This window comes from Octopus sinensis, linkage group LG4 (assembly GCF_006345805.1).
Source record: "Octopus sinensis linkage group LG4, ASM634580v1, whole genome shotgun sequence".
NCBI lineage: Eukaryota > Metazoa > Mollusca > Cephalopoda > Octopoda > Octopodidae > Octopus > Octopus sinensis.
The window spans coordinates 162,210,495-162,225,205 of record NC_043000.1 but is presented as its reverse complement, the minus strand read 5'-3'; the positions used below and the strand labels follow the sequence as shown (position 1 = coordinate 162,225,205).

The following is a 14,711-nucleotide window of genomic DNA, read 5'->3' as shown; positions in this document are numbered from 1 at the left end:
CATACATTTAGCCAATCAATCATTGCACACACGCACACGCACGCACGCACACACACACACGCACATACACAGGCGTGTTTATTCATCGTATTGCGTACGTGTATACGAGCATGTATCCACATAGCAAATAATATACGTTTTGATCAGTCTATCTATCTATCTACAGACACACACATATATATATATAAATACATATGTATAGTTGTGTGTGTGTGTATTTATATACACACACATACATATATATACATATATATATATATATATGTATGTGTGTGTATATTCTTTATATTGAGATATATACAGATATAATAAATATACTCTTACACATCTTTGCACACATTCATATAGAAACCCCCAACCCTAGGTCCTTTCTTTCTTTTATCGTCTTCAACAGGCTCACTGACACGTTTACACAGTCGCAGACTCCCTCTCAGTCTCTTCTATTACATACATGCGTACATACATAGATACATACATACATACATACATACATACATACATATATATATATATATATATATACACCCACACGCACACATAATGATATCCCCTTTTGCAGCGTATCCCCTATTAGTCTTACCACACACACACACACACACACACCACACACACACGTTCTTCCACGCATATATATCTGACGAAAATAAGAGCTAAAGAGAATAAAGAAAATAAGCAGTAAATAAGAGGAAAGAAACCATAAAATTTCTGATCTAAAACTGCTGTTTGCTTATCCCAAGAGACATCGTCTAAGAATGTGATAGAAGGGAATATGCCATAAAAACATATAAAGAAAGACCTATTAAAGATGAAGATAATCATGAGTAACAAGAGACTGGTTTACGGAACAACTAGTTGTGCGGAGGAAGATAAGTTTACAATGCAGAAATTGCTTTCAGGACACAAGAATGCACGTGTGTGCTATATATATATATATAGATATAAAACTTACACGAACACAAGCACACACATATGCGCACCCACACATATGCGCACGCATGCACGCATGCACGCATGTATACATATTGCAAGCTCAGGATTGGTTAACGCGCCCTACATTGGCATCCTTTCTTTTCTCCACTTTTCACAACAACCATCTTTCTCTCTTCCCCCCGTCTCTCTCTTCCTTTCTTTCAGTAACATGCATTTGACACCACCTCTCACACCAACCTCCTCCTCCTCATTCCCTCTTTTCTGTCAGAATTTACAGATCATTTCCACACCTCACAATCTCCATCCTCATATCCTCGTTTACTTCCTGTCTCCACATGTTAACCACTTCTCTTTATTTGAGTCTTCCACCTGCTAATAAATTACATTACTACTCACTCCATCAAACACTTTGACCAAGGTTTACTAAGCATTATCTCAAACACAAATTCAAATCAAAACTGACCGTATCACTTTGATCACGAAGTGTCAAAATTTTACCCATATCTGACAGCAACTTCGTATAGGAAAAAGTAGCGCAAACATCATTATAGCAAACATTACTAAACACCTCGCAGGATTGATCGATACAAGGCCTTTAATTATACCTGAAGGCTTCACTGATGACAGATATATGGAGAGCACTCTGCCTAACAATGATAAATGCTTTCACTGATTTCCCTTTTAAGACTTAATCTAAGGACAAATACCTGATCCAGTCAAGTCCCTTTTTCTAATTATTCCTCAAGCATTTGTAAAATATGAACCTTCAGTTCTGTTTGTTAGAATTTATATTTATTGGTGTCAGAATTTCCAAACGAGTAGGAGTAGGGAACAAATGCATGTATGTATATATGTATGTATGTACGTATGTATGTATGTACGTACTTATGTACGTATGAAGTCTAATTCTGTTTAACTCTCTCTCTCTCTCTCTCTCTCTCTATATATATAATATATATATATATAATATATATAATATATCTATATATATATATATATATATATATATATTATAGATATATAATATATACATTTATACAACACACACACACACATATATATATTACGGAGATGTACTTGCATAGCAAGTCACCTGATCTGAGATCGTGTGCTGGAACGAAAACATTTGCAGCGTGGAAGATGTTTATAGCCATTTAAGAAACACACACAAACACAAACAAACAAAAAACAAAATACGGCTAGATTCACTTGAACATTTAAATCTAATTTGTCAAAATATTTTCATAGCTTTGAGACCGCTACCTGTTCACTGACAAAATTCCGTGCTGCAGCAGATAATGTTAAGTAAACCTTGTAGCACGGAATTTTGTTAGTGAACAGGTCGCGGTCTCAAAGCGACGAAAATATTTTGGCAAATTTTAATTTTTTTGTTGAAGTGAATCTAACGGTTAGATATCAGCTTCAAATGAATTATAACTTTGAGGTTGTTCCAAGAAGACTCATCGGCCTAAATGAAATAAACTATACCGGAAAAGGGATGCGCCGCTTTATTGGTTGCTTGCTGGTATCTCACCACACTACAGAAGCTATTATCAATCGACATCATTGACTAACTCCTTTACCAAAATGTGTGACCTTGTACACAAGCTGGAAATCAATTATATTCTGTCGCATGAGATTGCAGTAAGGAACTAAAACAACGGTTCACATTCAATTGAGATATCCCTTTAGCTCGGTCCGCTTACGTTAATTCTGCTCCTGAGAAAGATATCAACATCACTATATTTCAATAATCACTTGTAGGCAATGCAGAAATCAACGTTACGCTGGCTTAAACGATTCTGATTTCTTATCTAACTGGGCAACTCAGACTTGCTCTTTAGTAGCCTTCTCTTCATTTCGTTTTCCTTTCTTTCGACTTGCGATCAGAACTCTATACTTTTAGAGCAAGGGGTTAAAGAATTAAGGACTAGATGGAAGTACAAGTATATCTAAGAGGAGATGAGCTCATCACACACACATGCACACACACACACACACACACACTGATCCGGAAAGGGACTCATAAAATGATCACAGAGTACCTATACATTAACGGACGAAAATATGGACATGGAATGTACCTGTTTATACCTCAAAGGTAACAAGGGTGTCATTGAAGTGGAATTACTTCTACTATACCAAGGAAAGAAACCAGAACCAGTTACGGTGCTTGCCAAAATGAAGTAATGGTTAAAAGTGTATTATAAGGATTTGTGTGCGATTTAGCCAATGAAGTCCAGTCACTGACGAGAAAATCGCAACCGAGTCTATCACTAACCACGCGCTATTTTCTTAGAAAAAGAATAAGTATGATAGTGTATCTAGACAAGCTTTAGATACACTATGAATGCAGTATTGCAGTGACTGGCACACCTTTCACCATAGGCCTGTTGTTTGGTAAGGACTGACCTAGGGCTAAATAATGGCAATACAGTATTAAGTGTTCTCACTAGTAAAATAGGTGACATGTTTACTCTACTCCCTTCAGTCGCAACTGCAATATCCATGAACTACCCAGTCCCAGCTTGCTAGAAATAGCAGCCAAATATCACTAAATAAACAAATTATGATTGTAAAGTAACAGAAAGATATATTGAATGATATATGTAATGTAATATATATTAAAGATTATGGGATAATTCCCAGTAGAACGCCTCGGATCATAGTATTTTCAATTACGACTGACCTATGAATAAACAAAAGCTGTACTGTGCGTCTTTCTCAAGGATGCAGATCTTGTGAACTACTATGTTGCATCTATATTCTGCGGAAGAAATATGATAATATCGAAACGACTAACTGTAGTCATCTCACGTATTTGCTGGAACAATTAAAATAATATTAACCATTGATTAAGCTTTCCTTCACTGCATATTTAAATCTAATATGCTATTTAACGATTACTACGTGAAATACGTGAACGTGGACTTTATATGAATCTAATTAATCATGGCCTGATGGCTAGAGTGTTGCACTGACGATCGTGTGGTCGTGGTTTCAATTCCTAGACCAAGCGGTGTGTTGTGTTCTTGAGCAAAATACTTCATCTCTCGTTGCTCTATAATCACTTCGACACCTGACGCGTGGCATACGGCGCACCTGTTTAGGCAACGTCGACTTGAAGGAGAGAGTGGGCCTCAAATGTACAGCACATACATTTTATTACTATGAACAAATCAGTTGTGCCAGTCGTTCGGTAAAAGCTGAAACACTCATACGTCGTCTTCGATGGGAGAATCCATCACAGAACGAAATTCGCTTTATCTTTCGTTGCCCCAATGTCTATCGAATAAGTAGCTGTGATAAATTGTGGTCTACAAATCTCTGATTTTGTGTTATTAAAAATAAGATATGATTTGTCTTATCAGGCCATCAAATGAAACACAGGCTAACATGGTTCCCAATAGAAATTTGATTAGGCTGTCGGGCCCTTTTTAGGGAGCTGGTTCAGTAGATAATCACGAGCTCCTGTTTGGCTCTTCAGGCCTCGAACCCCGACCTGAACACTTCTTCTGATAAGCACTGTTGCTAAAATACATTAGATAAGAAAAAAAAGTATCTAATTAAGTATATTTAATAAGCATTTCAGTAAATTACAATATATCCCATCTTAAACTCCATAGATTTATCTTGTAGAAGTGCCAAGGAAAGACATAATATACCACTAAATTCGTAGAAATTTATGCCCAAATGTATGCGCACCCATGTTAGCAGCAGCTTACTCAAAAACTTGTATATACGCATGTAAGAAAATATGCGAAGGCGGGTTTCTTTTGACTTGGCAGGTGGCTTATGCATAAAAAAGAAGAAGCAGGTATTTGAGATTTCGCATAAGCATATATAGTGACATTTTGCATCATGTTGGAGAGGATGACGCACGATAATGACCAGATGTGATTTGAGCACAGAAATATATTGGAAGGGTTACGTTGTTTTCAAGTACCTGTATGCTTTTTGCACCTCTCTGGTGATATATACATATATATATATATATATATATATATATATATATATATATATGTATATATATATATACTAAGCATAAAAGGGTTTAGCAACGAATTGCCTTACCACATACCGAATTAGAAATAGCAGTAAAGAGTTATAGCTAGAAGAAATAGCTATAACTCTTTGACTGCTATTTCTAAATTCGGTATGTGTAGGCAATTCGTTGCTAAACCCTTTATTGCTTAGTATACTTAAATGTTCCTCGAATGAGGCTTTTACATGCCGAAGGACTACTTGGTGTAATGATAATTATTTCCAATTATATTAATTCACCCTCATTATACGGATAACCATATTTTATATATATATATATATATATGCATGCGAAGGAGTGGCTGAGAAACTTGCTTCCCAATCACATGGTTCCTGATTCAGTGCCACTGCGTGCCACCTTGGGCAAGTGCCTTCTGCTATAGCCTCGGGAGTGGATTTCGTATACGGAAACTGAAAGAAGCACGTTGCATATATATGTATATATTTGTGTGTGTGTTTGTGTTTTCCCGCCACCATCACTTGACAGCGAGTGTTGGTGTGTTTACGTCCCCGCAACGTAGCGGTTCGGCGAAAAGACACCTATAGAATAAGTACTAGGCTTACAAAGAATAAGTCCTGGGGTCGATTTATTTGACTAAATGTGGTGCTCCAGCATGGCCACAGTCAAACGACTAAACATTTCTTTTTTAATAATGTGTGTGTGCATTTTATGCACATTGCTTGCTTTTTCTTGTGAATCGAGGTAGTTATGTCTCTACCTTTATATCTCTCTCACTATGTAACACTACCCTCATTTACGTATATATTCCGTTCTTTAGGCTTTTGCTTTAGTCATACCTTATACTTAATACTTGTTTCTAAGTTTTACACATCTTGAATTTTTTACACCCTTCTTTCTTTACTCATCTTCCACCATACAATATAGAAAGCATCCAAACTCTGCGCCTTTTTAGGAGTAGCCATACTTTGTTGATTAGTGTTACTATATAAATTATATATTTTAATCATGTGGAGCCCGGTGGTTTAGTGGCTAGTATATCGAACTGAGGATCATAAGATTGTGTTTTTGATTACGGAGCGGGCACTTCATTTCATGCTGCTCAAGTCTACTCGGCTGACATAGTTGGGTGATCCTGCAACGAAGACGGGGAGTTGCAAGCATCGTTGGTATGCTGGACATAGGCATTTCGTCCATTTTTACGTTATTAATTCTAATTCCATCGATGTCGACTGTCCCTTATTTAACTTCATGAACACCAATATACTATATATACACACTCATTAATTTCCCCAATCCATTGTGACCTACTTTCCATTTTTCAGATGTAGTAGTTGGTATAAAATCATGTCGAAATAATTAAAGAGTACATGTGGATAATCAGATTAAACCCACGGTTGTCACAGGTATGCATCTGTCCCTACAACTCCCAATTAAGATCATTGAGGAAGGATTTCCAATAGGGTTAACCATATCTTAGAAACGCTATCATTTAATTACAACTTGAAAGCTATTATAAATCAATCATTAGTCTTTTCTACATCTTAGTAACATATTTATTCCTAATATTGATATCTGATTCTAGATATCCAAACATAGGTTACTTGATAATACATAATCTGGAAATCTTAAGTGTACATATCAAATATGTGTCTAAATTCTTAGTCACTCCTCATCACGATTTCTTGTCTACTAAGGCGTCAAATCTTTACAGATATCTCTACTAACCACAACGTGCATTATTAGCAAATTCAGAGAAATATATATTATCTGACAGTTTTCTTACAGTAAATTAAGAAGAGTTATATATAAACTCTACCAATTTATCAACTGTAGCGATTTTCGTTTTCTTCATATGTTTCGGAGAAATAACGTTATTTATCACATGACTAATTTGAAATATGCTGACCGTATTTTCTTCTTGAACTGTTGCTGTCCTTCTTGTAACTGCTGTTGATCCTTCTCCATTCTTCTCATGAATGTGTCAAAAACTTGTATGTATGCAATGTAAGTGTGTACGTAAATATGCGAAGGTGGGTTCCTTTTGACTTGGCAGGAGGCTTATGCATAAAAAAAGAAGAAGCAGGTATTTGAGATTTCGCATAAGCATATATAGTGACATTTTGCATCATTTTGGAGAAGACGAGGCACAATAATGACCAGATGTGATTTGAGCATAAAAATATGTTGGAAGGAGTTAAGTTGCTTGAAAATATCTGTATGCCTCTGCACCTCTCAGGTGACCTAAGTGTGTATGTGTGTATATTTTATTCACATTGTTTGCTTTTTCTGTGAATCGAGGTAGTTATGTCTCTACCTTTATATCTCTCTCACTATGTAACACTACCCTCATTTACGTATATATTCCGTTCTTTAGGCTTTAGCTTTCTTCATACATTACACTTAATACTTGTTTCTAAGTTTTACACATCTTAAGTCTTTTTCACCCTTCTTTTCTTACTTATCTTCTACCATATAATATATCAAACATCCAAACACTGCACCTTTTTAAGAGTAGCCATATTTTGTTGGTTAGTGTTACTATATAAATAATATATTACGCATTTTAGTCACGTGGAGGCACGTGGCTTTGCGGCTTAGCGGTTAGTGCATAGCACAGAGGATCATAAGATTGCGTTTTTGATGACGAAGCGAGCACTTCATGTCATGCTTCTCAAACCTATTCGGCTGACAAAAGTGAGTTTTCCTGCGACGAAGGCGACGAGTTGACAGCATCGTTGGTATGCTTGGCGAAATGCTCATACGCATTTCGTCCATTTTTTTAACGTTATTAGTTCCAATTCCACCGACGTCAACTTGCCCTAACCTCACTTCAGGGTCGTAAAATAAGTAACGGTTGAACACTTGAGTCAATGTAACCATCTTAATTCCTGCCTGAAATGTGAAACCAATATATTATACATTCTAAGTTCTATACTTCCAGAAGAGATCCCACGTGATCTATCAGTAGCGCTACACTGAATTCATGAACACCTGTATACTATATATACACACTCATTAATTTCTTCAATCCTTTGTGACCTACTTTCCATTTTTCAGATGTAGGAGTGGCTGTGTTGTCGTAAAGACTCGTTGAAATACTAAAATTTCGAATTTTAGATAAAGTACTAAACTTTTTTTTAAACGGAATGACACGTAGAAAATAAATTACAGTTTCGTGACATTTAAAAATCAGTGGCGCTCTTAGACTGTTTACTAGATTATTTGCTAATGAAGGTACTCTCTGTATATAATTATCTACACAGCTCTGCTAGAAACATAGATCTATCTCCATGGAAAATATGTATAAAATATCTAGACTAATTATAATGTATGTGTCCAGACATATTTTCCCCACATGACATTTCGTCTTTGCTAGTTATCTATAACAAATATACAAATGAGCGAATATATGGAAAAGGTGAGCCAAATATGTAGGCGTTTGATTTGGCATGAAGAGAAATTATATCATTGAAAAAAGAAACGAAATAAATAATGTCCGGTCTAAGATCTGTTATTGCCAAATCGGAAAACCAAAATAACAAGAGAAAATTATGTAAGGCGGCGTTGCCGCGCCGGACCAAATGCTTGGCGGCATTTCTTCCAACATTACGTTTTGAGATCAAATGCTGCCGAGGTCGACTTTGGTTTTCATTCTTTCGAGATTGATAAAATAAGTACCAGTTGAGCACTGGGGTCGCTGTAATCGACTGAAACACCTTCCCCGTAATGGTTGGCTTTGTGCCAAAACCGACATTATTGGAATAATGTATTGATAGAAATGGTATTATGCAAGTTATTTTTACGTCTCTTTACGTTCCAAGTTCAAATTCTAGTGAGATCATTTTGCCTGCTTTTAATGTGTGCATAGAGAAAGTAAGTACCAACGAAATACAACTAAGTAACTTTCCAAAATTATACGGATTTATATATTTCTTTACTACCCACAAGGGGCTAAACACAGAGGGGACAAACAAGGACAGACAAACGGATTAAGTCGATTACACCTATCCCAGTGCGTAACTGGTACTTGATTTATCGACCCCGAAAGGATGAAAGGCAAAGTCGACCTCGCGGAATTTGAACTCAGAACGCAGCGGCGGATGAAATACTGCAAAGCATTTCGCCCGGCGTGCTAACGTTTCTGCCAGCTCGCCGCCTTTTCCAAAATTATACGGATTTATACTAAAGACAAAAATCAATATGATGTTACGTTTTGTCGTCGTCGCCGTATGATAAGAGGTACAATCGTGACGAATAGGTTTCAATTCCCAGTTAATACAAATTCATTTCTGTAAATAAGGCTATTAAGACAAGGTTGAATGCTACAGTATTTCATTTTAGCCTTTTTTCAGAATATGGACTCGAGAAAATGAAAGTAGCGTTACGTTTTACATGAAAGTAAATTACAGAATTACAGAAAGCTAGATTAGAATACCATGATATATGTGCATAAGTAAGCAATAAATATATAATCATACTGATGTTATATTTTAATCTCACTGCATTATTTTTCCTTTTTATTTTCTACCAGGTCTTTACAGTTTAATACGAACCGAGAACAGAATACGAAGCGAAGAGGAAAACACAAAAACACTTGAAAAGGATTTTCCTAATTTGAAAAATACTCCTACGACCTATAATTAGCTGCAGCTCTTTTATGTTTTATATATAAAGAAAAAGAGCAATAACTCTAAAAGATTATTCGAAATTGAGACAGTATATTAGTAGGCGTACCTTTAGATAAGCTTATAAATTGGATAAATATCAAAGAAACTCTTAAAGACCGTTATTGTTACTTCTTGCCGTCCAAAATCAAAACAAATCGGAACTGGTTGTTTTGTCTTTTCCCCACTTATTCAGTCTCCCTTTTTGATACAACCATAAATCGAAAGTATTTGTATTCGTATCATGACCAAAAATATATTCTACTACAAAAATCAAACTTAACTGAATCTAATTTAGATGTGTGTGTATCTGAGAGCCAGTATATAATTTGTAGCAAATATATATATGCTATATACATAATCATGTAAACTTAGCATGTGTCATAGACTTTTTATAATCATTGTGTTAAGCACTCTATAAAGATAGAATTTTATATTAAACGTGATATACATATCATTTCACTTGTCCATTCCATTAAGCCGAAGTGTCAGGGATGGGCTCGAATGAGTTAAAATGCGGTGTAAAGTAGTATTACCTGTAATTTCCGCATCCTTTGTGTGATGGCTCTAGCAGTCTCTTAGAAATGGAGAGGATTTCGTTTATAGTTTAATAAGCTTCGAGTATTATTAGAAATAGTATTCATAAATTCCTTATTTGGCTACATTCCGGTCATTCGTTTCTAATAGATATTAAATTTACATATAATCATTTCATAAACACATACGTTTTAGAATATCAGTTCGAACGCCGATTTGATCTCGAATCTGTGAAATCGGAAGTAGTTTGTTCATTTGTAAGTTTGTATATATATATATATAAAAGTAAAAAATATATATATTCCACAAATGCAAAATGAATAAATAATAATACCCTTTTTTTTCTTCTTTTTGCCATGCTAACAAAGATTGTAAAAGACAATCAAAAGTAAACGATAATTAAAAGGTAATTGCCGGTTTTAGTTTTTCAAGTTAATATATTTTCCTAAATTCACGAACATGACTGGGCCAATATCATATACAGCCATGAGTGAAAATGGCGGTATTTCTCCGCCTGAGAAAAATGGCAAGTTACCGACTTGCCATACAAGACTTCCTCCTGATAACATGGACGATAATATTAATGTAAAATGTGGATGGGGCTCTATACGGCCTTCGTTATGTCAAAGATTTGGACATCCCAAATGGATTTTGTTTCTACTAAGCCTTGCAGGGGCAGCTCAGGTAAGTTGTTTTTGTAAAATATATTGAACTTGTTAGACTTTTGTTGCATTTTTTTATAAAAGTAATATTTCGAATGAATCGACATCGATACAATTTCACCAATGTGGTATTTTAAAAACATTCGTTGCTATTATGTTAAACTGTCGTTTGTCAAAATGTGGCCAAATGCGTTTTCTTCAATATTTATTTTTGCTTGCATTAGCCGGTTCTTTTGGTCAAACTATCGCATCTCCAGCTGCTTTAGATGCCAAAATATCAAAAATTGTCAGTGTAGTACAACGGTTTTGCTATGGAATGGTGAAACTATTTTTGGATCTTTTCGGTTTGAACGGCAGTTTTTAAAAATAATTTCCACGTAACTAAACACTTTTAAACTTCGTATACTGGTAGAATGTGTTTATAAAACAGCTTTTTCTCTTGGCTTTATTGAGAAAATTCTATAGTTTGTAAGATATTTGTTGTGTTTTTTTCTTCAATTTCTGCAATTTCAACCAATCAATGACGTATATTGAAGTGAAAACATTCTGTGCCGTATGAATATGTCCCTCGTTTAAGAAACAGATTGGGTTTATTTACATTTGTGAAGAAAAAAAGATACCCTTCCTCCACCCCTAAACCTAAAACAGATTGAAATGCAATAGATCGATACTAGGGTCATAATTATGGGTGACAATTTCATATGACACCGCTAGAAAAAAACTGCCGTTCAAACCGAAAAGATCCCTATTTTTTCGTTTTCTGAAAAGGCAACGTTTTGGACTTAGACACTTTTGCATAATAGCAATATTTCTCCCCACCTTCAGTATCTTCTTTTAGTATAAAGAACATCTGAGGAACCAAATTTAATATTCAGTTGATAAAGTTCTTAAAATTAGATAGATTTGTGTATCGCGTGGATTTACGGTACAGAAGTCTTACTTTACGAATTAATATTAACTTTTTTCTTTTCGACAGTTGTAATTTTTATCTTTTAATATAGTTTACACACTTCACTAAATTTTGCTAAACATTTCAAAATAATGTAATATTTTAATTGTCATTTCACCGAAAACTTTGATAAGATTCCAATTTTTATTTAATTTCTTTCTTTCTTTAATCTTTGACACGGGTACAAAAGAATATTCGGAAAGGTTATCTTTTCTTTCTTTTCACATTTCACTGCACTTTATTTAAACTGTCCGTTGTTCTTTCCACCTCTACGTTTTACTTCTTTCACGAAATATTATTTTTCATAAATATTATTATAATGATGTGGCGCCTCGAAGAATTGTTATTGCCATATATTGTATGCAAATGAGTGCATTAGCCGAGCATGATTAAAATCGGATGAAAAACAAACGATTGTTGCTAACAGTGATTTCTAATTTATGTTGACATTTACCTTTTTCATATGACTATCCCCTCATCCTCCACCAGGTTTTTAATTTTTTTTCTCAATTCACTTTCGATTCATAACACTTCTAAAATCGATCCCCAGTAATATTGTTTTGTTTTTTTTTTCAAATTAGATTTTTTTGCTGATTGTTTTTATTCGAACCAGATATCTGTTTGACATATTTGGAAAGAGGAGAAAAAACAGACAGCTGTAAAAATATTATTAGATTAAACCGTAAATTGACGCAGACGACGTTCTTTTGTCTTCTTCGTTTTAGACAGCTGTTACATGTAATAAATTAAATTAAAATTCTTTTGATTAGTTGACCCTATAGATTCTAATTGACTTTTAAATAATACTTACAATATCACCTCCCCCTCTACTCTTAAATGCGATTCTCAGCAACCCAGATAATGTGCTTTTATCATTGTATAGAGCATCGTTTGAAATTTTAATTGCTTCGTGATCACACTCCTGATAAGACTTTCATTAGATGGCATTGCGTTGCTTAATAATGACGATTATTATATAATAGAGTGCAACATATGTGTGTCTTATGACTCAGCAATTCACAAAATCGATCGTATTGACATAGTCTAAAGGCATTCAGCCAAACTAATCTATTATCCAGTAAATACTTAATATTCGGACATCTCTGTTATAACGTAAGCGTGGGAGATGGATAGGCGGAATCGTTAGATCGTCGGAAAGAAATTCCTAGCGGAATCTTTTCGACTGCCAACGTTCAAATCACGGTTAGGTTTAACTTTTCCTTTCTTTCCTCCGGGTTCGATGAAATAAACTACTAACCCTTCCTCTATAAAATGAACGTAGTGCGACGCACCGGCTTTTACTGATAAACGTAAGTACATTCACTGACACACAGACACGTATAGGAATTATGTGTACATAGAGATGTCTGACTACTACGGTTACATTTAGAGTTCCACGTAGATTTTCATAATCCAGTTTGCTTCCTGTATAGTTGTTAAGTAACTTCTACACTGAGTAGTATTGCTAGTTATGAACTACAGAGGAACTGTTGGAAAAATAAGGATACGCACCAGTTTATAAAGTTTTTACGCGCGTTTCTCTATTATGATCATCTGGAGCCCTGCGATTGATGATTCAAATGCATATAGATGCTCAACCCCGACGAATCCTCAAGGAAAACTTCATTTTAGCAAGTTACAGACAACTATGTCCAAAGTTGAGTGGCTGGCGAGGCATTTTGTCATCATTCTAGGATGGAAATAGAAAGCAAAAGGATATCTATGCAAGCGTAACGAGATTCCGCGGAGTTCCCAACTTACAAATTCCAGATATAAGTTATTGGCAAACAGTTGAAGGTCCTTGCCCAACGTGTTGTGCAGTGGAATTGAACCCAGAATCATATTGTTGCAGAGTAACAATATGATCACGCAGACATAACTCTATAGTTGGTTATCGTAAATGTTTTGAACAATTTTGGAAGATTGTAACTGTTGATGCGTCCTCCACCTCATCGCAGTGTGGAATAATTGAAGCAAACTTTTGTGATCCGAAGCAGAAATCAGTTCCTGGAAGTTCTGAAGGCACGTGATATCCCATTTCTCCACCTTACAAAACTTATTACAAATCGAAATTTGAGTCCACCTTCGATATTTCTTGTCCATTGAAATCGATAATGATCCTCTGCTCGTGAACCTTTTGATGAATGTTCTTCTTGAAGAGCAGCACTGTTAGAAGCGCAGCCTTCTATATTAGGGAAACAATAACTATCATCTTTTTCACCCCTTCCGCAAATATACTGCTGATAAGAACTAGCACGATACTGAATGTCAGTGAATAAATGTTCACTACATAAATCTTCGGAATATTGTGCACCATGAAAATTCTCTATCTACACACACACACACACACACACACATATACATATATATATATATATATATATACACACACAAACACATTAAAATAGATTTATATGCATTTATATTCAGTTGCCTATATTCGGTAGTAGGTACGTATCTGAACATGCAGGTGCCCCATAAAATCGACGCACACATCAGTGTACACATGCATGCTACCATCCAGGCAAATCAGCATGGAAGGTAGCTGCTCACAAATACAATGCACACGCCGCTCTCGCAAGCATGTATAGGCACAAACATGAATTTGCACATTACTGCGCGATTGTACATGGCCGCATGTTCCCAAATTGATCTAGCGTGTGAATGGTCTTCAATCTGAACGGATAAATCAAGTCAGTTAATACAGAAGGTAGTAACCTTACTAAAGAATTACACATTCGATATATGTATAATGTGCGTGCGTATTTCTGTGTGTAATTATATATGCACACGGGCGAATGCATAATCTAATTAAGTTTCTAATTAAAAATCATGGCAATGAAGAAATGAATGTTGGTGGGGATGACGGTTTTATTGTTTGGGTCTTATATCTGCCGAAAACAACAAAGCTTATTAATAACTATTTTTTTTACTAAACATCAATTTTAAGTCGTTCATCCCCA

At 35.3% G+C, this 14,711-nt stretch overlaps 1 protein-coding gene across 1 annotated transcript in view; it reads left to right on the top strand.

The window, feature by feature from the left end:
• The window catches only part of LOC115210707 (solute carrier organic anion transporter family member 4A1-like), a 170,801-nt gene that overhangs the window by 2,358 nt on the left and 153,732 nt on the right, over positions 1-14,711 (top strand). Inside the window, exon 2 of the mRNA XM_029779400.2 lies at positions 9,468-10,821. Coding sequence (XP_029635260.1) covers positions 10,597-10,821 — 225 coding nt within the window. The 5' untranslated portion in view covers positions 9,468-10,596. The remainder of the gene's footprint in view (positions 1-9,467; positions 10,822-14,711) is intronic.